General features: G+C 32.1%; 1 protein-coding gene across 1 annotated transcript in view; it reads right to left on the bottom strand.

Annotated features, from left to right (window-relative positions):
• The window catches only part of LOC127734671 (uncharacterized), a 41,332-nt gene extending 16,785 nt beyond the window's left edge, over window positions 1-24,547 (bottom strand). The window contains exons 1-3 of the mRNA XM_052244668.1: window positions 24,472-24,547; window positions 1,711-1,765; window positions 1,111-1,276 (exon numbers count right to left, since the gene is read on the bottom strand). Coding sequence (XP_052100628.1) covers window positions 1,111-1,276; window positions 1,711-1,762 — 218 coding nt within the window. The 5' untranslated portion in view covers window positions 1,763-1,765; window positions 24,472-24,547. The remainder of the gene's footprint in view (window positions 1-1,110; window positions 1,277-1,710; window positions 1,766-24,471) is intronic.
• Window positions 24,548-26,829: the final 2,282 nt, after the last annotated feature.

Raw genomic sequence — 26,829 nt, forward strand, 5'->3', positions numbered from 1 at the left:
ATATGGTACGAGGATAATAATAATGACATAATTGGCATAATTGTGTTTTTTTCTGTAAATAATTTAATATGTCTCATTGGTTTAATTATATCTGTTAATTGTCATTCCCAATCATATTAGCAGTAATTTTATTTTTTAAAAACATTAAATGATTTTGAGAATATTTCAATATTTAACAGATAATAAATACCTTGTTTCTACCCACACATTTGCATATACGTTTGTAAGAACTGAAATTATCTCTGGGTGAATACAACTTTTACCGAGATATATTATGTAATAATAAAATGGAGCTCGATTAGACGGAGCATCGTTTTGAATAAAATTTAATTTAAGGTCATAAACATATAAAGAGCTTTCATATAATGAAAATGTCATTTGCGTTTTAGTGAGAATAAATTCTTAAAAAAATTATTAATAATAATGGAGGAATTTGCTTTTTTCTTTATCACCTTTTTATATTCTCAATGAAGTCAATGATATAATGTAAGGTAAAAGTCAGGCGTTGCAGGACTGGCCTTTTTTTAACAGGTTTTCACTCCGTCTGTTAAACTAGGAGACGTCTTAACAAAAATATGTGACAGATTAAGGACAGCAATTATCTGTATAGTTAGGTTTTTTAAAAATGTTCATACGAGATGGGCATCTACCTCTCTATTTAGATAACTTTCTTCTTATCAGAAAGCTGGCATATTGCTTTGGCAATGAAAATACCTTTTTGAAGGAATTCCGTAATTGTTATGCCCCACCAACGATAGTAGTAGGTAGATAGTTTTCTGGTCTGTGCGTCCGTCCGTTCGTCCGTCCGTCTGTCTGTCCCGCTTCAGGTTAAAGTTTTTGGTCAAGGTAGTTTTTGATGAAGTTGACGTCCAATCAACTTGAAACTTAGTACACATATTCCCTATGATATTATCTTTCTAATTTTAATGCCAAATTAGAGTTTTGATCCCAATTTCACAGTCCACTGAACATAGAAAATGATAGCGCGAGTGGGGCTATGGACACATTCTTGCTTTCAGTCTTAATTTTAAATGAAAATAGTTAATAAGCATTTTCAGATTTCAGCATATTCAAAGACATTTGTGGATTACTTTCAAATAAAAAAAATACCTTAAAGAAGGAATATCAGCAAGGATTTCAGGAATAATATAATTTTTGATAATAGGAAGCGTTCCACCATGACTTCTACAAATATCGCTGGCTGTCTGATAATTTCGTTGTTCCTGGTGATAAACCAATGTATATCCAACATCAGCAGCAAAATGAGAACCAATATCTACGAAAAGAAATTAAAAGATAGTTAGTAACATAGTACTAAGAGGACAAATATAACACTTATAGTGCATTGATCAAAATGCAATTGATCTGTTTTTGAGTGAACAAATATACTGTAACTATGATTTTGCGCTTTTAATGTACATGAAATCATACGGTTCAAATATCAGCTTACTTGATTATATATGCCATGTATACTCTTCATTCAATGGCCTAGTATTATCCAATGAATTTTCGACATTTTTACATTTCTTGCATCATATGCACGTTCCTACTCTTCTGAACTTTACACTACATTTGTAAAATATTGTTTTTAATTAACCTAATGACAAAACACGAACAAACTTGTTTTTTTTATGATTGTAGCAAATGAAAATCCGATATTTTATAATTATATTTTTAACATTTTGATACATGTACTATATGTTTTATTACCTTTTACAATAGTTACTATGCTCAAAAGTTGTATAATGGACCAATAACACATATTCTGAAATGATAAAAAAAAGAAAGAAATATTATCATTGGTTACAAAAAGCATTTGTACACTATATGATTATAAAAACTTTCTGAAAGTGAATTAGTGTTTTATTGGTGAATTAATGTAGACTGTTTGTAGGAAAGAAAATTTAATAATTGTTTTTTTTTTTTCAATAGTATTGAATTTTGTTTATATAAATTCACTTAAATTGGCACTAACCACACCCGAATTAAAAAAAAAACGATAGATAAAAAGTCCTGAATTTACACCTATCAATATACAAAAGTATATACAAATCATTTATGAACATTCTTTTCACATACAAGGTCTAACTGTTATAAGATTTTGGTTACTTATAGGACAAATCAACATATATGACAAAAGAAAGGATGAGGATAGCTTTGAAAGTAGGTTGTTCGTTGTTGATTTTCTATGTTTGTGCGTCTATTTTGTCGGAGGACTTTGTTGTGGGTGGTTGTAGAGTAAAATATTTTTCATGATCCTTGTTACCCTTTTTGTTTGTAAATATATGATAAGATATTCAGAAAATCTATTTGAGCTCGGCTTCCTGGTAAAGATAATTTTTTATCCTTAAATAGGTATGGTAATAAAACAATAATGTTATATCATGAATCATTCATAGCAGTGGTCACGAGCTAAATATAAATTTACTTAACAAGGTGATTAATAATTTTGAGACATATATTTGTACATCTGTATAAAGTATTTACTGTAGATTGTCAGTTGTCAGTAAAATTGCATTTGCAAATAAAAATGGTAAAATGCTTAATTTTTTTGACTCCGGGCGATTTAGAGCTTGTGGTAATTTATAGAATTGTATAATCGTGGTTTATAGATGAGTGGTTTGATCCCATTTGATAGTGTTGTTTATTTTCTAAACCCGTCTCTGCATATTCCGTAATAGACAGCATGCAGGCATCATAAAACTTCGGTCAAGAGTTCACACAAACATAAACACGTCAGATAAAGTCGCATGTTTCAAGTTTCGAAGTATGTGTCACGTGGGAAACACAGTCTTAGTTAATTGTTCAATGTGTGAACAGCTGTTCAAGCATCTTCTCAAACACAACCGCCATCTATCCCCACCTCATGATTCACCTTCAACGTTTCAACGACAGGGGAATATAAATAGACTGGACTGCCTATTGTTGAAGACTGCATATTGCCCTCTGGATGTTTTCCGATATTTTTGTCGTTTGGTTACTGTCTCGTTAGTGTATCCTCATCTACCTTTATTCCTATTTAATACAAAATACATTTAGTTTTCATAGTTGTTTCTTTTCTTGATTTCGAAAACATTTTAATCCCTCTTCTAATTGCAAAGTAGAACTTTCTCATTCTCAAATCGATCTTTTAAATCTAGTTTAAGCTGGTATTCAGATTCTTCATTCTTTCATGGCCTGTTTCGATTGATTTATGCACTATATTGCAACTTAAACCTAATGCAGCGTAACGGACTATCATTTAATGCATCTAATACCCCACGTCAAGACACACTTCAGTTGAGATTCAAGGAACAAAACAAGAATGCATGAAATAAGTTAAGTCGTATTTGGGTTTGGTAAATCTCCTATACATTCATTTCCTCTGTAAAATTGTCTTGATTATATTCATTTAGTAAAAGTAATTTACCTAAACAAATATTACAGTATTTATACGAGTAATACATTTTATCAGATTTGCTTTTCCATGTTATGGAATTACAATGTAACCTTTGTGAACAAAACTAAAAACGGGAAGTCGACTTAAAAATTTCACTTTTATCTTTGCTATAAATTCAAAATTATTTTTTTCTTAAACACTCTACTATTATATAATCTATGCATTTTCTTGCTTATGCATAAAATGAGATATGAAGGGACCGTCAATCACCCAACAGTAACCAAACGACATAAGAAACAACAGCGATTTGTCAACATACAGTTTTCAACAGAAGAAATGTGTCTATACTATGTTTTGGTCGATTTATGAGATTTGAACATTGGTAAACTACTGTTACCTATATATTGGTCTAAACGCCCCAAACCTATACAAATTATTTATAATTAAATCGAGACTAATCAAAGATTGGCCGTCAACACTTAAAACATTGGTAAGAATGCGACAGCCACTGACTGCTGATGCTGCTTGCTTCACAAAAAACACTTTTTATTCCGTTGGTAAATTCCAAAGATTGTCATTGAATTGGTATGGCGGCGTCAATTACTGCATGTATCTGTGCTATGGTATATCTCTGATTTCTGATTTTTTCCTACGAGAAACTTTATATAAATCCATATTAATGTGTTCCTCCTTATTTTGGAAAACCTTTAAAGCAAATAATTGTTACCATGATATAGTGGTTTATAGAATTTTAATTTATCGACAATATTTATTTCTTTTAATTATTTATTTTTAACACATTACACAAGTATCTTTCTTAGAATAAACGTTAAATGGAATTATTTATTTGTCTCTCAAGTATTGCTTCCTCGGTGCATTTAAAATGCAGGTACTTATGAATCAAACCTTTCGTGTTTCAAAAAAATAAATTGCTGAATCATAATGGGAAAAGAAAATAAATAAAACTAACTAGCACTTCAAACGTCCTTTTGAAACATTGACAGGTTTCCCATAAATGCATTTACCTAAACAAAAGCATGCACGTTATTGAGAGACATACAAGTGTAATGTTTTGCTTTATTGGTTAATGTGAAGTTATTTTAGGGGATGTGACTGAGATGATAACATTATCGGTACCAATTTTTATGCACCAGATACGCATTTCGACAATTAATGTCTCTTCAGTGATGCTCAAGGCCGCAATATTTGATAATCCAAAACCTCATGAAAACGTTGGAAGAGCTGATCAAAACAAAAAGGATCTAAAGCCAAATATCCGGACAAGGAATCAGAGCTTTGCATGAGATAGATTTATTCATTATCTAAAATGATTTAAAAATTCTATAACTGCAAATTTCAATCTTACAATATCCGAATTATCATGCGAAGTACTGGCTACTGGGATGGTGATACCCTCGAAGACTAACAGTCCACCAGCAGATGCCTCTTTCTGGTATTTGCAATGTCACAACTTAAAGAGTCGTTAAATGCTATCATCTAACATTAACACAAACAACAAGATTTTTTAAGTACTTTCTACGATGTAAATTGACACTTATTAGCATATATAAATGATGATGTATGTCGAGTTTGGTCTTTAAGAAATGTCAAAGACAAAACTGCAAATGACTGCATCCGGTCACTTAAAAAATAGCTACTTCAGATAATTACAAAGTCCCTAACAGCTCAGTGTCTGCGCAGAAAGTTGATGACCAGGGTTATGTCGCAAAAATTCTCGTCCTTTCCCTAAAAAAATTCATTGGAAGATACCAAGAACGAGTTGATAAATATTCCGTATCAACTTCACAAATAATACATGGTGGTCTTGAGGTATAGATTATAGGTACTGACGTGGTTTATCATCTTAACTGCGTGTTATAGTGTTCTTTTGATTTGTCGTTGTATATTTTTAACCTTTACTGTTTAGTCCATTTTTGGTAATATCCTTTTGACGTGGCTCGGTATTTATATATCCCGCCATTGTGTTATTGTACTATGGTCATTTTTTGTATTCTTGGCTTTCATTTTTGTTTATGTGCTTTGTCTGTAGAGTTTATATGTGCCATTTCTTTTCCTTTGTTGTTATAATTGTTTTTATAGTGATTAAGATTCAAACACAATGTTGACTGCTGTACCCCAATTTTTGACATTTTTACCTATTAGGTCTGTTTGTTTTGCTCACACATTGTTGTCAATATGATGGAATTCTATGCAAATGTCATACAATTGAGATGTTTAGCTAGCTATTTAACCAGGTTTAATCCACCATTTTCTACGAAAGGAAATGCCTGTACCAAGTCAGGAATATAACAGTTGTTTTCCATCCGTTTTATGTGTTTGAGCTTTAGAATTTGCTTTTTGATAAGGGACAATCCGTTTTGAATTTTCCTTGGAGTTCGGTATTTTTGTTATTTACTTTTTATTATACTTAATCACTAATGCATATTGATTTCATTATTTTTTTTAATAATTATTTAAAAAATGTAGGGTTATTTTTGGCTACAGAGATTTTTTTTGGCTGATACACTTTTACTTGAGGCAGATGGAGGTCTAAATTAATATCGGTAGAAATAATAAATGTTTTTACACTTTGCCAAAATGTGGTTTATATCATTCAATTTCCAAAATGAAATAAAAAGCATGTATCGCGGATCTTTTTTACAAGCTACAGTTGTCAGGTTTTGTAAAGATGATACATTGTGAAAACAATTCTGTGTGACTAGGTAGAAAACTAAACGATAGCATTTAAAATAAAATATAAGAATATAGTTCTTATAATATGCTTTCAAAACAAAATAAAAAGAAAATTGAAGTGATGGAACTCGTTTTCTTGCTACTAAACAATAAAGGCAATTTTACTGTACATTCCTTTTACAAAAATCAGTTAATATGGATTATGTCCTCTTATATGGTTAAATTATCAAAAAAGTTCAATCAAACAAAAATATTTTATATTTGTAAAATAGTCGAAATAACAAGATAGATCATATAAATTTCTTCATTTAGATGAAAAAGAATTTCATTGATTCCATTCTGAAAATTTGCATATTTCATTGAAGATGAAAACCGATTGTTTTCTAGTTTTTTTACAATCCAAGATTGCGAAAGACACCTAAACTACCTTAACGTTTGGCCATTATAGTGTCAAAGGTTGAATGATTTCATAATTCGATAGAATAAGTTGTTTGCTAAGAGTTTAATGACATTATGAAGATTTATTTTTTCTACCGCCCCTCTCTTACCAATCAACCTATTTTAAAATATTTCCGAAAAATAAAATGTTTAATCTTGAAATCTAAACAAACCGTTATTATCTATATGTTATTGAGCGGCATTTTTTTTTGAAGTTTGTATGCATTTTATATAAATTAAAGAAGATGCTTTTTTCGCCCGTTTTTTTTGGTACATTCTATGCATTTTAGAGCTATTTCTAAATAACTTATGTTCATTTCCATACTAAACTATTATATTGATAATATATACAAGCATTAAAAAAGATCATATGTGCAAGCATTAAAAAAGCTAATGTGTGCAAGCATTAAAAAAGTTAATGTGTTCAAGCATTAAAAAAGAGTGGATGCTTGCAATATTGCGGAAAAAAGAATTTTCATTGATGAAGACCTTCCTTTATATAGTCGGAAATTCCACAATATAAATGATGATGGGATTGTTAGTGATGAAGAAGTTGTATTAGAAAAATGGAAAACAGATTTTCAAAATATATATAATATCGATAATTCAGCTGACGATTTCGATTGTAATTTCAAAGATATGCCTCTAATCATAAAGTCTTATTAGAAGAAAGAATGCTCGATCCTTTGTTTAATGAAAATGAAAAGTTGAATTCAGCTATAACTATAGATGAAACTAGGCGACTTGTCTCAAGAACAAAAAAAAACCGGTAATTGGTTGGAATTGACAATATCCCTTATGAAGTCATGAACACAGAAAACGTTATCAGCGTCCTACATTCTATGTTTCAACTGGTTTTCGATACAAGCATTGTACCATCATTGTGGCATCAGGCCATAATCTGTCCGATACTTAAAGACAAATCATCAGATAAACGCATTCCATTACATTATCGAGGAATCAGTTTGTTGTCGTGTATTTCAAAGCTGTCCATTGATTTTAATAAACAAAAAGTAAAATAACAAAAATACCAAACTCCTAGGAAAATCCAAAACAGAAGGTCCGTAATCAAATGGCAGAATCAAAAGCTCAAACACATCAAACGAATGGATAACAACTGTCATATTCCTGACTTGGTACAGGCATTATCTTATGTAGAAAAATGGTGGATTAAACCTGGTTTTATAGCTAGCTAAACCTCTCACTTGTATGACAGTCGCATAAAATTCCATTATATTGACAACGATGTGTGAACAAAATAAACAGACATAATAGGTAAAAATGTCAAAAATAGGGGTACAGCAGTCAACATTGTGTTATAATCTTAATCACTATAAAAACAAACAAATATGTAACAAAGAAACACAAAAAAGCATATAGACAAAGCACATTAGCAAAAATGAAAGACAAGAATACAAAAATTTACCATAGCACAATAACACAATGACGGGATGTATAAGTACAGAGCCACGTCAAATGGATATCACCAAAAATAGACTAAACAGTAAAAGTAATATTCATAAAGACAAATAAAAGAATACTATAACACGTTATTAAGATGATAAACAACGTCAGTACCCAGAATTTATACTTCAAGACCATCGTGTATTATTTGTGAAGTAGATACGGAGTATTTATCAACAAGGTCTTGGTACCTTCCGATGAACTTTTTAGATTAGATTTAGGCAATAGATTGTCTTCATATCTGAAGGATAATGATTTACTTTCTGAGGAACAAAATGGCTTTCGTGTGAAAATCACCCTCAACAGCATAATAAAAAACAATCCAAATGTTATTGCCACATTTGTTTATCTAAAAAAAGGCTTTTGATTTCGTAGATCGCAGATCGTGATATGTTGCTGTACAAACTGTTGCTGAACAATATTGATGGGAAATATACAACTCTATTAAAAGTGTATATGTATAAACAACTGCAAGTATTCGATTAACAATAAAAAGTTCGATTGGTTTTTTAAGTAACTCTGGTGTAAAACAAGTTGATAATTTATCTTCGACATTGTTTTCTATTTTTATTGATGATCTTGTAGATGAAATCAATGAACTTGGACTTGGCATAAATATTGGAGAATCAATATTGTCTTTACTTTTATATGCGGACGATATTGTTTTGATGACCAAGAATGAATGTGATATGCAAAAGATGCTTGATAAATTACATGATTGGTGCAAACAATGGAGAGCCTTAGTAAATACAGACAAGTCAAAAGTTGTACATTTCAGAGCATCTCGTAAAAGACGGAGTGAATTTTAGTTCAGAACCGGAGGCAATATTTTGCAAATTACAGACAAATATAAATACCTTGGAATTATTTTCAATGAGAAAAAAAAAGACTGTACGTCAAACGCTGAAAAATTTTCTACCGCTGGTGGAAGAGCACTCGGAAATATTATATCGAAGATACACAGTTTAAAAGACTTAGGAAAAAACTGTACAGTTCTTGTATTGTGCCTATACTCGACTTCAGTGTGGTGTTATAAAGACTTTAATTGTGTCGACACTGTTCAAAACAAGGCCATTAGATAAGTTTTAGGAGTTCACAAGTTTGCTCCAAAGTTAGATATCAACGGAGATGTTGGATGGTTACCTTCAAAAGAACGTCGCTGGTGTAATATGGTAAGGTACTGGAAGCGACTAATGGATATGGACAATACTAGACTTTGTAATAAGGTGTTCCTATGGGACTACGAACTATGTGACTACGAACTATGTACGAACAATTGGTCAATCTAGCGTAAGAACAATAATGTCTTCAGTTGCTATGGATGATAACTTTCAACAAATGCTAAAATGTGATATTAACAGTGTCCGAAACAATCTTATGGAATATGTGCAACAAAATGGCATACAAATTTATCTAACTTTCCAAAATTGCGTACATATATAACCTTTACATCTAAATATTCAAAGAATCGTATATTAAACTCAATTTTAAACGCAGTGAAAGATCGGTACTAGCACAATTTAGATGTGGTATTCTCCCACTAAGATTGGAAACAAGACTTTTGTTGGTGAACCAGAATACCAACGAATTTTCAGAATGTATGACTCCGGGCACGCTGAAAATGAACTACACTTTCTGGTTGAATGCCAATTTTACAATGGACTACACAATCAAATATTCTCTGGACTTAGTGATCGGTATTGAATTTGAACAACAGTGAAGAGTTAAATTTATTATTGTCTGAATATCCTCAAAAAACAGCTCGATACTTAGAACAGTCATTATCAAAACGCAGACAACACTTATATTTAGGGATGTCAACTCGGTGAAGATAAACGAATCGAGTACTCGTAGGATTTACCGAGCGATACTCGAGTACTCGCTCGGTCAAGCATTTTATATTTACAAAATGGAAGCACAAAATTATATCCATTTTATGTATTGTGGGTCATTGCATTATAAACGTGAAACCCTCAACATTATTACTTAGGACTAGATAATAGTCCAAGGAACTTTATATCATAATTAATAGTTCATCTACTACATGAACAGATTATGTAAGCTGACAATAATGTAATCAAGTAATTAATTAATATCTATAGAAAAATGATTACTTAAACAACAGTAATCGTAAAAAACACATTTAATGACCACCAAAGGGGTGATGATTAGAACTTAATCCTTTTCTGAGGGTCAACACAGGGTGCAACAAATTTGTTCTTATTGAAAAATATCATCTTGTATACTTTTTCTGGGACGAGGTTTTCTCATCTTTGTTAGGTAACTAGCAGTCCTGCTGAAGAAAATCTATACTCTTACGGTAGAGAAGTGGAGGAATAATTAAGATCAGCCAAAGGTGTAAGCCTTGGAAACATGCTCTTGTTCATATATCCTACCTCTCTTTGGAGGAATTTTAAATGACATTTAAACACAAACATTCGAATCGAATTTTAAGTTTTATTAATTTTGATTAATATTTAATTTCCCGGGAGGCGCTTTCGAAAATTTTGTTGTTGTTGTTGTTTTAGCTTAAGAAAGCAAGAAAGCAACAACATTCTTACAGGAAACCGATTAGTCGAGTATCATTTTGGTAATCGATACTCGGTACTACCGAGCGATACTCGAGTACTCGAGTACTCGTTGACATCCTCTACTTATATTTAAACAATTAACATGTATATAAAATTCCTGCTGTCAATCTGGATTAATACTAGTATCTATTTAAAGTGACTTATAGATCCAATGGGCTGGGTGTAATTTAATTGAAATATTTCAATATTGTACATATTTTTTCAAACACAATTTCACTATAATAAACATATTTGTATTGTATTGTATTGTATTGTATAAAAATGAAACATGCATATGTGTTTTTCGTTGTAGTACATATTTGTCAGATTTTCCGATGAATCGGATGTTGGTGGTTGGTGTTATATGTAATATTGTCCAATATTTGTGGTAACTCATGATAAACTTGTTGTATGATATATACCGAATTTGCAAACAATGAACAACAAAATGTGCCATTAATAACTTTAGGGACGTCAACGAGTACTTAGTACTCGGGTATCGATAGATACTACCAAGTATCGAATATCAAAATGATACTCTATTAATCGGTTTTCTGTTAGAATCTTGTTGCCTTGTTTAGATGAATTTGATTGTATTGAGAGTGCCTCTCGGTAAAATTATAAATAGTAATCTTTGCTTAGTCAAATTAGAACATACTCACCACTTCTCGTCCAATGAAAAGGCAGTTTTTTTCCTTTTTACTTTCATAGTACATGGTTTTCCATGCACTATAAAATGCTTTACATTGTAGATTAATTATGAAAGGGAACTCTTAATAACTACACTAACGAAGCGTTCAATCCCCTGAGGCATTTTCCTTGGCAAAATAGTCTACTGATTAAAGATGATAGAGAATAGAATAATAAAAAACATTTTGAATTTTGCAAATGTTTATCATGGTACATATATATAACAAACAAAAAATGAAGTGGGGGCAAAGATGTAGGTAACATAATCTTTTATTCAATGTTGATACCAGATATTCGAGTCAATTATTATTTTTTTTTCTTTCAAGAAAACAATGTCAGACTGCTGCATACCTCTGAAACCTTCAAAGAGGGAGATCTTCCCCTCAGCTATGACAGCAAAACACCAATAAGAGTTAAAACATATACTTTATTTCTTCAATTCCTGGTTATAATCTATTCAAGGTGTTTTTTTTTAGCCTTTTTCAATACCTCCGAGTCTCATAACTCATAACATTCCATATTTTGATTTTGTTGTGAGTCTCACACTAAGCATGCTTTCAAACATCGTACAGACCACCAGAAGAAATCGAAAAAATGATTGAACATGATGTGCAAAAAGATTCATTGCCAATCTTCTTGACATTTCGATTTGCAGTTATCTATTTCTTCTTTTTTACACTGCCGCTTGGTCCAGACAAAACCTCTATCTTGTTGGAGTTGACATAGCAGAACTGAATTTCCATTTCTTATATATCGAACATAAAAGCTACTGACCAAAGTTTTCAAATGATCGCTGATTGTTTATTTATTTCTATTGAAAGTAATGAAAAAGCCCGAGAATTACGAACGCGGGTTATTCTAGCCTGGGATCCTGGCTTACTGTTTGACGAAGTATTAGATTGGGTCAGGATGCCAGGCTAGGGTTATTCCAAGTCAAAATATCCGAAAGCGGGAGATTCTATTCTCCCGCGAAGGAGTGGACCGGCAAGCGGGAGATTTCCGGAATTTTGTCGTTTGCGCGGGAGACTCCCGCTCAAAACGGGAGGGTTGGCAGGTATGGACTGCTGATATATAAAGCAAAGGATTTTTTTCACACTTCATTATAAAAAGTAAATTCTTTTCAAGGTTTGAATATTACGATGGGAAAGGATAATTTTGTAAGGTCACTCGAAAGTGTGAATATGTTCTAAATTGGTCAGTCAATACTTGGTCATGTTTTATGAAGATTAAAACCCTCGGCTACGCCTTGGGCTTTAAATCTTCATAAAACATGACCAAGTATTGTCTAACCTTTACTGAGAATACGTTTCGAATGTTTGCACTTAATTGTCATTTAAAATTCATCCGAAAAGAGGTGAGCTATGCACGAGAGTAGTGTTCATAGGCTCACACTTTTGGCTAAACATGTTTAAGTCTTTCCACCACATTTGTAGTCTCATGCATATTTATTTAGGGGCGAGCTAAGGCCCCTCTCCGGGTGCGGGATTTTCTCGCTCCATTGAAGACCCATTGTGGCCTTCGACTGTTATCTGCTCTTTGGTCGGGTTGTTGTCTCTTTGACATATTCCCCATTTCCATTCTCAATTTTTATAGAATGGTTAACCATCAGAAAGTTCTTTTCAACACCTCTTTGTCAATCATTAAATGTGTTTACTTTACGATGACCATATACTATTGTTTGATCTGGTTTTAGTTTGTAATCATTTTTCCATAGGTGTTTATTAAGTTATTAATTAAATAAGTGTTTACATAATAAGTACATGTAGTAAATGAATTATTAATTATCGTTTAAAATTCCTGGGACTATCATCTGGTCTTAGATAATAAAATTTAAGGGATTTACTTCCATTAGACAGCGACCAACAATACGTAAAATGGGTTAAATTTTGTGTTTCCATTTTGTAGATATATTTCCGGGCGAGTACTCGAGTATCCCTCACGGTAGAGATAACGAATACTCGATTAGTAATTCCTCACCGACTTGACATCCTTGTTAAATAGTTCAATACAATGCGTTCATATTAGCAAAGGATTGTATGCAAAGAGTTAAAAACCGAAGACAACCAAAATTATATATACCAATTTTACTCCTCCAGATGCATATTTTGACAATTAATGTCTATTCAGTGATGCTGTGGACCAACATATTTAAAAAAATATATAAAACTTTTATCGTATGAAGGGCTCAAAAAAAATATAAAACTTTTAACGTTTGAAGGGTTGAAAAAAAATAAAACCAAACACGGACAAGGAATCAAAGCTACGCATTAAGGAGAATTATTTCTTAATTTGGAATTATCCCAAAAATTGAACACAGCAAATATCCGTATTTTCATGCCAGTTCCAAATTCCTTGCTACTGGGTTACTGATACCCTCAAATATTTCTATATAGATTAAAATGGATCTTATTGTTTATCGTTAAGTTTCTTTTCATATTCTTAGGACACCTGTCTCAGTTCGCTTGATAGTCATCCTGTTTAACCGTGAAGGAATACCACATGAAAAAATGCTTGTAAAAGCAGGGATGATCGTATAAATTCAAGAGAAAAACTGTAAAAAATCAATTTTTATGTGCCTTCCTATTGATGAATTGTGTTATCGAAAAACCAAGTAACGGAGTTATGAATTTAGATTTTTATAATCCGTGCATTATTTTCTTTTATCACTTGAACACATTAATATTTTTATTTTGAATAAATGTCTTTCGGAATTATTCATTTATCATGTTTTGTCCCATTGGTGCATTTGAAATGCAGATACTTATAATTCAAGCTTTCATGTATAACACATTAAATAAAAAAGGAAGTACACGTCAATAGTGCTTTTGATATAATTTCCTGGTAATGTATTCATTGAAACAATATATATCAATTATAAGGAAAATACAGGATTTTTATTCTATTTGTTTTTGCAAAGTTGTGTCGTGTCTCTAGGCTCATTTAACATGACAGGCATTCTATTTGTTATTATCTTTACACCGAGTGTTTGCCAGATATAAAGGGGAGCTGGTGCACTTTTTTTTGGGGGGGGGGGGGGGGGGTGCTGGCATAATTTAAACGCGATAATGAACGTTCATTGCCCTGTTGTTATCAGTGTTTTCGTAGCGAGTACACATGCTTGTTTTTCCGACAATGTACATAATTATTAGTTACACAGTGCTAGAGACCTAATAAGATATATACGGGGTCTATAAGAAAAAGAAATGCAAACAATAACAATGTGTTTGCTTTTAATGTGTTTTCTGCATGTATTTTCAGTCGTCTATCACCAATTTCTTCATCTGTTGTCTGGGCGAAACGTTTCAGATTTTTCTTCAAAGACGTTGTTTTTATAAAGGGACGTAACACTGAAGCGAAGGGACCCCACATTTCACTATTACGTTTATAGATATTCTAGCATTACCATTTGGCTAAGAAAAAGACGGATACCAGAAGACTGTTTTTATATTTTAACTATTCTGTCGACGCACCTCGTCTAGCCCCTTTTGGAGTCCATGCTTTTCCCTCGGTTTTTGTTTGTTACCGTTATGTGTCTTCTTTTAAAATCAATTTATGAAATTTGAACATGGTAAACTACCATTTTCTTAATTTGTATACTTTACAAGAAAGCAAAAAATCATTTTTTTACCTGTTATTTGTTCAATAATTGGCTGATTGTAGGACAAAATATTTTACTTTGATCCAATAGGATAGTCACCGGAATTATTTAGGTTGAAACGGACTATAAATAGCGAAGAAGCTAACCATAAAAGCTAAGGAATTTTCTAGTCAACAGTTTGTAATCTGAAATGAGATCCTCCAATACGGATTTAAATTATTCAAATCGATTTCCTGCTAACGAGCTTTATATCATACGTTTCACTAAAGTTTATCAAAACTACAAACTGTATGTTGCCGCAATAGTCCTACTTTTTCACGAGAAAAAGAAAACAATCTTTGTGTTTGTTTTATTACTATGTTCTTTTAATCTACTAAATCAGTAGATAAAAGAAGAACATACCGAAGGAGTACAATAGGTTGAAGAAAAAACAGACAACATCATGACAAAAAAGAACTATTACAAAAAACCAAAACAAGTCCATAAAACATCCATGGTGTAATTGGAACGTTCAGGAGTTCCGGCTTAACTAGTGACTCCCGCCGTTTCAGTCCTGTTAAAAATACACGAATGATTGCTCTACAGGATCGTCGGATTAATACTACTGACAATTATTATTATTATAAGGCCTGTTCAATTTCACACTCTCGCCAAACTGAGACACCCTTATAATCCCGACGGCGTTGCTCGAGTGGTTATATTGGTTAAGGGTTGATCCTGTGTGCACATAAAATATTGAAAAGACATATCATAATTTATACACTTTATTATATATATACATATATATAAACAAGTCTAAATTGAAAACAACGTTCAAACCTATGATTGCGTTGGATAAAAACCGCAATTTTTATACGTGTGCATGCAAAAAAAATTTCTTTGTAGAGGGATCTAAATACAGCACAAACAACATTTTCCAAAAGACCAAAAAAGTGAAAAAGTATATTTTAACAAAACGCATTTGACTAGCAAGTCGAACAACGAATATTCTTAAACTCTGCTGACTGCCATGGCGATTGCCAAATAAACGGATCACAGATGTAACACAATGGATCTTAATTATATTAATTTAATACCAAACAGAAAACAATAAACTTGTGGAAAAGATGGTATACCGCAAACATGAGGTGCAAACATTTGAACACCATATCCGGATTTCGACAATTAATGTCTCTTCAGTGATGTTAGGAATCGAAACGGTATTTGGAAGGCCATATAATTATCCTCAATTTGGGATTGGCTCTTGAATTTTGAGGAGTCAAAATAGAATGAACGGATCATATAAACCCGAAGGCAAATATAATACAAGCCCAAACGAAAAAATATATAAACAAGTCTAAATTGAAAACAACGTTCAAACCTATGATTGCGTTGGATAAAAACCGCAATTTTTATACGTGTGCATGCAAAACAAATTTCTTTGTAGAGGGGTCTAAATACAGCACAAACAACATTTTCCAAAAGACCAAAAAAGTGAAAAAGTATATTTAAAAAAAAACGCATTTGACTAGCAGGTCGAACAACGGATGTTCTTAAACCCTGCTGACTGCCATGGCGATTGCCAAATAAACGGATCACAGATGTAACACAATGGATCTTAATTATATTAATTTAATACCAAACAGAAAACAATAAACTTGTGGAAAAGATGGTATACCGCAAACATGAGGTGCAAACATTTGAACACCATATCCGGATTTCGACAATTAATGTCTCTTCAGTGATGTTAGGAATCGAAACGGTATTTGGAAGGCCATATAATTTACCTCAATTTGGGATTTACTCTTGAATTTTGAAGAGTCGAAATAGGATGAACGGATCATATAAACCCGAAGGCAAATATAATACAAGCCCAAACGAAAAAATATAAACAGTCTAAATTGAAAACAACGTTCAAACCTATGATTGCGTTGGATAAAAACCGCAATTTTTATACGTGTGCATGCAAAACAAATTTCTTTGTAGAGGGGTCTAAATACAGCACAAACAACATTTTCCAAAAGACCAAAAAAGTGAAAAAGTATATTTAAAAAAAACGCATTTGACTAGCAGGTCGAACAACGGATGTTCTTAAACCCTGCTGACTGCCATGGCGATTGCCAAATAAACGGATCACAGATGTAACACAATGGATCTTAATTATATTAATTTAATACCAAACAGAAAACAATAAACTTGTGGAAAAGATGGTATACCGCAAACATGAGGTGCAAACATTTGAACACCATATCCGGATTTCGACAATTAATGTCTCTTCAGTGATGTTAGGAATCGAAACGGTATTTGGAAGGCCATATAATTATCCTCAATTTGGGATTGGCTCTTGAATTTTGAGGAGTCAAAATAGAATGAACGGATCATATAAACCCGAAGGCAAATATAATACAAGCCCAAACGAAAAAATATATAAACAAGTCTAAATTGAAAACAACGTTCAAACCTATGATTGCGTTGGATAAAAACCGCAATTTTTATACGTGTGCATGCAAAACAAATTTCTTTGTAGAGGGGTCTAAATACAGCACAAACAACATTTTCCAAAAGACCAAAAAAGTGAAAAAGTATATTTAAAAAAAACGCATTTGACTAGCAGGTCGAACAACGGATGTTCTTAAACCCTGCTGACTGCCATGGCGATTGCCAAATAAACGGATCACAGATGTAACACAATGGATCTTAATTATATTAATTTAATACCAAACAGAAAACAATAAACTTGTGGAAAAGATGGTATACCGCAAACATGAGGTGCAAACATTTGAACACCATATCCGGATTTCGACAATTAATGTCTCTTCAGTGATGTTAGGAATCGAAACGGTATTTGGAAGGCCATATAATTTACCTCAATTTGGGATTTACTCTTGAATTTTGAAGAGTCGAAATAGGATGAACGGATCATATAAACCCGAAGGCAAATATAATACAAGCCCAAACGAAAAAATATAAACAGTCTAAATTGAAAACAACGTTCAAACCTATGATTGCGTTGGATAAAAACCGCAATTTTTATACGTGTGCATGCAAAACAAATTTCTTTGTAGAGGGGTCTAAATACAGCACAAACAACATTTTCCAAAAGACCAAAAAAGTGAAAAAGTATATTTTAGCAAAACGCATTTGACTAACAGGTCGAACAACGGATGTTCTTAAACCCTGCTGACTGCCATGGCGATTGCCAAATAAACGGATCACAGATGTAACACAATGGATCTTAATCATATTAATTTAATACCAAACAGAAAACAATAAACTTGCGGAAAAGATGGTATACCGCAAACATGAGGTGCAAACATTTGTACACCATATCCGGATTTCGACAATTAATTTCTTTTCAGTTATGTTAGGAATCGAAACGGTATTTGGAAGGCCATATAATTTACCTCAATTTGGAATTGACTCTTGAATTTTGAAGAGTCAAATATATATATATATAGTATCAAAAACAGACGTTATTGTTGTGTTGTTTGTGAAACTTGTGCAAAAGGGACTTAAATTGATATCATCACGGGTTGCTGATATAGAAAAATAGCCATTGATTGTATTACACATTAAATTTGCTTTTTTTTACTCATAGAATCATTAATTTAAAGTTTGTTTATGAAAAGTTTTGATATGGAATCCCCTTTCCAACGGATTAAATGATTTCAAAAAATTGATACAAAATAATTTTGCGTAAATTACATATTATTCCAACTAATACATTGTTTCTATAGACACAAACATTTTGAATATGTTTACAGAATTTATCAAAGATCTATCCCATTGTTTCTTATTATAATAAGTTAAAAGACAAACAATGTAATTGGAAAGTTATTGATTCTATACTTGAACTACCACTTACTGTTTAAGAGGGATTGATTTACAGTAAATGGCGCTTTTTTGTAGTACATGGGTAATTAATCTAAGGAGTTTAGATAGGATAGCGTTGTTAAAACCACCTTATATTGTTCACAAAGATTTATCGATAAAAGGATAAACATATAAAAACGATCGTGGCAAGAGGAACTGGTACACCAGGAGCATTATTATACTAAAATCATATACACATACAAATTAACAAGGTTGCTTATAACACTGGAAAATGAATATCAAATGCAAAACCACAAACAGCCGATCAAACACAATTCCAAGTCAAATGACTTTTTAACTAATTCTCGCACTAAAAACAACCTTATATTACTTCAATAGGTATTAAGCAATCTGATATCAAGAATCATTCAACAACTTCAGACCATTTCATTTCTTTCAAATATTTGAACCCTTGCAGAAGAAGTGGTATACAAATATAGTAAAATAAATTTTCTCTCATTTAGTAGTAAAAATATTCTGCTGGAAAGGGGTTGCCTGTTTGCCTTGGCTTTATATGTTGCATTATAAACGACAAAATAAATAGTTCGCCCGGAATTGGACGTAAATCCGATACCTCGTTTAGAAGAGATCAAATCTCTCAACACTAAATATTTCCGCAACAATTCTATTGCGGGGTTCGGTGTTTAACTCTTGAAGAATAATTTCTTCTTTTATCAAAATAGCATTTTTATTCTGATTTCAATGACATATCCAGCCTTCTACCCCTGTTAACCTACATATCAGAACCTACTTGTTCTATTTAAAGATTGGTTTGTTTTTGTCCTAAAATGCATTAAACAGAACGTTAAGCAACAACACTACTAGTATATTAAACAATCAAATTCATTATTTGTTGATACGAAAATGAGAATATGTGGTAGGATTGCCAATGAGACAACTATCCACCAGATTCAAAATGAATTAGTACATTTTGTGACTTTAAAAGAGAGGCAAAAGATACCAAAGGGACATTCAAACTCGTAAGTCAAAAATAAATTGACATCGCTATGGCAAAAAAAAACCAGAAAAAGACCAACAGACAAACAACAGTACATAAAACATAACATTGAAAACTAAAGAATGAGCAACACAAACCCCACCAAAACTGGGGGTGATCCCAGGTGCTCCGGAAGGGTAAGCAGATCCTGCCCCACATGTGGCACGTGTTGCTCATGTTAGTAATTGTCAAATAAAAACACCTGTATAATATATGACCAAATACGTCATTGAGACAGCATCCAAACGAGTTCAGAATAAATATTTATTATAAATTAATAATACCGGTAAAAATAAAGGTGGCAGTAGTCTACCGATGTCAAAATCTCGCAAATCGATTAAGAAGATACAAATCATGGTAGCAAATAAAACCTGAATGAATCGCATGGACTCCAAAAGGATCGAGACGCGTTGACAAGGTAAGAGTTTCCTGCTATGTATGCATCACTCGCAATGCGAATCCATACTAAGTTATAAGGTCGCAGTCGGGAATTGGACACAATCGGTAAAAATTACAGATCAGACGACTATACTGGTATCTCAAGACCGCGAAAACATGTATTGTAGCGGTCAACCATAATAAATGTGACGGTGATCGTAAAACTTATGTAGTGTCTATTTCAGTCATTCTTTCTTATAACTCTATTGGATCAGTTTTTGTATAAGAAGCGCATCCCTGTTAACGAAGTCTGCATAGTGTGAACATGCATGAGCGAAACGTATTAACTGATATATGTAACAGCCATACGATGGAGCAGAGGGTATATTATGTTGAGAAATGAAAAATTGACAATTGGAAAGTTGAAATCATAACGTTTTTCATAGATTCTAGTTTGAAGTCATCCATCTGTGTCAAATTCCATGAAAAGATCCAGATATGAGGCAGACATTCTATTTTCGGCTGAATCCTTAATATCAAGTTCAGCCGGATATATCAGATGTAAGCATTCATTGAAATGCGGGGTATTGAGTGACAGGACGTCATCAATATATCTAAAAGTGAAATTAAAGAACTTTCCCAGATGCTTTTTCCTTCTGTCTCGGAGAAGGTTCTGTATGAATTCTGCTTCATATGAAGACAAAAACAAATTGGCAAGCAGTGCGGCACAATCAGTACCCATTGGACACACAAAAACAACAATAGTACTCATAAAGCAATAATAAGGAATACAGAATAAAAAGAAAGCCATCATATACTGTGACAACGGTGGTTACAATTCGAATTTTATACTGCAACGCAACAAACAATGTCAAAAGTAACGATATTGATTACAAATTAAGTTGTAATCAATCTCTGATGCAATTTATCGTTATCTTTGTTATAAGTTTATTTTGTAGTGAAAATATTACATTACTTTCGTTATTCAACTGAAAAAGGTAAAAAGGAATAACGATTCCTCAACTCTGTACAATGTTAATGTGCCTGTCCCAAGTCAGATATCGCATTGGTGTGTGTCTTTGTTCATACATAAATAGGTACGTATGTTAAAGAATTGGGATTGGTGGAACGTCTTTGGTGGTCCCTGTAAAGTTTAATTCTTCTAGACTCGGTACAACTTTGATATTGATATATAAAAACTATTTTCGAACACCCGTATGTTAACCTGACGTCTTTTATGGTGTTATTGTGTAATCATATGGCTGCCATTGACTTATTCTCTGTATCGTATTAATTAGTACAAATAACTACGAATGTTAAGCATTGTTATGTTGCCGTTGAGACTTTAACCTTTTGGGAGTTTAAAATTTGTATCAGTCATCTCATTGACCGAACGGAAGGGCACAATATTGTAATTAAATAGCATACACAAACACACGTTAATTCCCGTATGAACCACATGTGACTTGAATCTTTACTATACTTACTCGACCTATGTCAAACAATACCGCAGCTAAAATAAAACAATAAAGAACAAAAACAAAGAACAAAGATCAACACAATCCTCTGTCAAAATTGTATCGACCTCATGTATTCTAACAGAGTATGCAAATTCTATTCAAAATGTGGTACTCCTCCCGGGTACGCGTTTTGAAACAGGAAATTACAAGTCTTATTAGCCATGCAAGTCAAGTACATGAAAAAAAAGGAATTGCCAAAAAGGAATACGAATTCAATCGTTATAGTCTTATATGCATAGCTATGCCTAATGTTCAAACAAGTTCAAATGGCAAACACTTAAAACATTGATTTATGGTATTACTATTAGCAATATAATATATCTAAACACATCATCATTTCAAAACGAAATGAAATGACTCTTCTGCTGCAATCTTGTTGTTGTTAAAGTATTGTTATATTTTGGTATTTACCTTGTTATATGTGGGTGGAGATTTTTTTATTTATAACTGTTTGATGTTTAATAAATAACATGTAGGTGATATTAAACTATTCCACTTGAACGTTGTCATGTTCCAAAGTACACTACATATATGAACTTGGTATACACGAAACTATATGTTCTATAGTACAAATTGAACTTTACTAGAAAAAGGTTAATTTGTAAGAGTAAGGGAAATTTTACATAAAGTTACAAAAAAATTATGTGAAGCAATATTCAGCATTTGGTTTTGCAGTATATTTATTAAAAATAATAACATCTACTTGTGTTGTTATTAAAAGAAAACATTGAGTCAGTATGAAAAACTCCGCTGTCTGATTTAAACATATCAGTGATATTCAAACAAAATGCTTTTATCTTAGAATAAATGATTCCGATCGCTATATCAACTTTTTTCATGCTGAAAGTTGCCCAATGAATAAAAACATATATTTTTTAAACTGGTGATAATTCATCTATACATACGTAAAGTAGCGTACATTTGTACGGTCTAATCATAAATATTATTTTCCGGGTTATGAGGTCTGAAACATAATTGTAATTAAACGAATTTTGCAGTAGGTCATCTTTTACGTCATTTTTGTTTTACCCGAATACACAATTAAGCATTAATGTTTTCCTTGGAGGTATAGAACATAAAGAAAATCTAAATAATGGCTTAATTTATCACTACAGGGATTTGCACTAATTCTTTTGTCAACATCAATTACAAAGTGTAAATTAAGACATATTGAAGTTTTACATCATTATGACCCATGCTTAAACTGAATGAATAGTTAGGAATTAATTAGCAATATGAAAGTACATTTTCACACGTATTGCTATCAGTTAATTGCACCTAAAGAATCGTTGTACTGGTAGCTAAACTATCATCATGACCAATGCTTTTATTGAATGAATAGAAGGGATTAGATACCAACATGAAAGTATATTTTCACACACATTGGTATCAGTTAATTGCACTCAAAGAATCGTTGTACTCAAACGGTAGCTTAAATAGAATCCTAGCAACAACATTCGAGAACATATACAATTAATGTACCATGCAATAAGACCAAAATCTCTAGCGCCAAGCGAATATATGAAAATTAAACGTACAAATTTAATTTTTTTTCTGAATCTTCTTTGAAATGTTTGTTTAGTTCATTTGCAACAAAGAAGCTACGAGTCCCATTTTTTTCAAAATCATAAAAGCTTCGGCTTAAGAAGAGCAATTACGTAAGATATTTAAGCAAATCGAAAATACGAGTTAACACGATCGTAATCGCTTGAACCTCAAACGGGGCACGGCAAAATGCTTCGACAGGGTGAGCAATTACATGAATCGGTCGACATGCAAGTAGTCAACTAATTATGTACTCTTTTAACTCTTACATATTGAAACAAAATAAATATATGTTGACATTCTGAGGGAATAAGGTGGATATCATGTACTTTGGCTAGAATGATAAAAGAAACTACAGAAAACTATCCGTTTCGCATCAAAGAAGCAAGAACACTTTGCTCACTTTGTTTACTTTACAATCACCTTTTATACTGTCTGTTTACTATTCGGGTCGTTTTGTTTGGTTTTCAAAAGTAGCACTTCTCCAGCTTATAGAAATATATATCAATATTTTTTTTATTCAAATGCTGAATGAAAAAGAGAAGTAGATATCTATAATCATTTTTTTTATTTCAAATCCTGAAATAAAAAGTACACATTGACCCGTAATGTTTAAATTCAATTATATTTTCCAATATCTTTGTTAATTTAACTAACAAATATTTAGGACATATTAAATGTTGTTTTTTGTTGTTTATCCTTTGTAAAAACCATATAAACGGTAAATAAAAGAACGATAAATTATCAACAATTTATTTTACAAACATGCAATTAAAACTATAGCTAATGCTACTGAAATGGGTTTGTATAATACTTTTTAATTTACCACTAAAGGAAATGTACATAAAACAGTTAAAGCAGAGTTTAGCACTGAAAAAACATATTATCGTCTACAAAATTGGCAATTAAGTATGCTGCATGCTGTGGTGGTATAGATATCCAGGTGCTTTTACATAAAGCACACCACATTTGGACATGAAATTTTTAGCGATTTCGTGTGAAGAAGCTTTGGGCATGTCAAATGCAAGTATAGTCATACTGGTGTTATGTATAGCTGCACACTTCCAATATTCCCCGGAGGCAGAAGTTTCCAGTTCACTGACTTGTGGATTGTTTTCGTTCGAAATATGCCTGTAATATTGGTCACTGGGTATCAATTAACTAATATAACAATCAGTGTCTTTTATCAAAATAAATAATAATAATAATAATAATAATAATAATAATAATAATAATCTATCCTTTTGTTTCATCTGTAAAATGTATATTTTGGTTTGCTTTTGTGTTCATTATTTGTATACTCAATTATTTTAAATCATTTTTCGATAAAAATTAATGCTGCTTACCTTGTAAAGAAAGAACGGATTATTTAAATTCCAATAATTAAATGTCAAAGTTACTTTCGCCACTTCAAAGAGTTTGTTGTTCACTTTTATGAAGTTTGAATTACATATATTACCTTGTCCTGTAATCGATAAATTTACCCATCATTAATTCTCTTTCTTGATTGGTCGGTCTTGGAGTCATGGCAACCTTGCAGTGATATTTTCGGCTTAGTAAACCATGCCTATTGTCTTGATAAATGTTTTATTTTTTAATTGACGATTAAAACCTTGCTCAAGCAATATTTCTATTGCAGCAAACAGGTTTATATAGAGTGTCAAGCAATTTCCTGTTTCAGCTTTGATGTCATTCAGGTCTTCTTTTCCTTAATATGTATTATATATCAGCAATAATATAAATGTGCATCAATTACGGGAAATTGTTTCCGTTTAGTAGGAGAATACCCTGACTTCATTATACCATACTAAACACTGCGATCCAATATTGAAAATAATGATCTAAGCCTACACAAATTAAACTTTCAGGTACTACTAGTTCATATTATTGATAGCTTAAATTACACGTCTCGTGTGTTTTAATATAGGAAGAACTTGTTTAATGTTTTTAAAGAAGTTTGAAATATTAATGATACCGTGTCAATAAACATATAAGTTTCACGAAGTGCACACAGTTATTTGTTATAATGTAGAAGTCTACTAATAGCCTTTCTGTTTATTCAATTCAACACTGTTCGATATAAATGAATGAAAAATGTCAGCATCAACAAATGAATTAAGTCAAAAAAATAAAACCAATTTTTCTCTGTCGAGGAGAAACCTAAGTTGTAGTACTTCTTAATTACATAACTAAATTTGGATTATATTTCATAAAGAACTATAAAGACTTTATTTCCATAAAGAACTGTAAAGCTGAAAGCTTTAATGGGGATGGAAGCTGTAACATATAATGGACTTTTTTTACATCCAGCATTTGGGGTTTCTTTAGCAAAGTTGCGAGGTATGATCTTCTCATTAAACAGATCATCTGTATCGCTTTGTAAGCAGATCATTTGTTTATCATATTTATATGTACGAACATTTTGCAGTTTATTAAAGATGTATTGTACTGAACCTGGTATTCCAATTTGTTTTCTATTGCTTCCTTAAGTGTTTCCCTGAAAGTATTGTTACATCATTTGAAGTTACATGTATCCTTTTTGATTACGAGCTTGCATGACTATGGTAAATCAAGAAACTTGCTTGAAGAAATATTTGCGATTATTGATAACTACAGGTATACCACTAGGTCGATCAAGCTGTTGACAGCTTGGTATAGTAGTCAGTGCTTGGGCGCTGTCATGATCGGTTGCTACTCCCTCTGGCAAATTGACCTTATAAGATGATTTGGCTGTTCTGTTACCTTTAATATTTTTTTAGACTTTTCACATTTCTAGACTCGAGCGTACCAGAAGATTTCTTAGAAACGTGTGTTATGCACGGGAAACATATTTTGTTTTTATTTCTATTGTAGTTCAATGATTATTTTTAATTTCATTCAAAAACCATTATCCAGCTTTCTCAGACAAACCGACCAGGCTGGCCTTGTATATGTATGGTTTTGGCATTTCCTTTTTAATAGCTTACATGAAGTTCCTTATTTTTTTCTCCGACGCATACTGGCATTCCTTCCTTTGGCTTTTAATTTGAAAGTTTGTTTAATCTTAATCCACATAGATTGTTTTAACGTAAGCATAAGTATAACCTGTACGTGAGTTCTGATAAAACATTGTGCAAAATGTACTTCAAGCATTTTTTCTATTCAAAGTTAAAAGAAAATGTGAAAAACATTAACAATATGCAACAAATTTGAAATGTTAAAAACAAATTTTCAGTGACATGCAGAAACCAATGAATTAAAGTATGGTTTTTATAACGAGCAAATGACATACCAATTAGATTTTTTTCGAATATCTACTTATCCATTTATACCGTAATTTTGATTCTTCCTGTCTAAAAAAATCCAACTTTTATCCTACTGTAGAAATTGCGATTATAATTACATAATGACTGCAGATAACAACACCCGTGTATATTCCTTGTCTCCGGTTAATAAAAAGATGCTTAACATATTAATTGCTCCATATCACAATCAGCAGGTGGTACTAATTAGTGAGAAATTGATTGATTCAGAAAACTTTTAATTATTTATTAACTTTACAACAACTAATGTGTTTTCTGTGTGATATGTCTTGGTTTTTCTTTGAAAACCGTTGCTGGTAGTCAATTGTTGTAGCGACAGAATAAAACATATGTGTTATCTGGAATCTGTAAGAGGAGTAAAGTGCATGTACTCTCCAAGGCGCAATGATATTACAAGTGATT

This window comes from Mytilus californianus, unplaced genomic scaffold (genome assembly GCF_021869535.1).
Source record: "Mytilus californianus isolate M0D057914Y unplaced genomic scaffold, xbMytCali1.0.p SCAF_3, whole genome shotgun sequence".
NCBI lineage: Eukaryota > Metazoa > Mollusca > Bivalvia > Mytilida > Mytilidae > Mytilus > Mytilus californianus.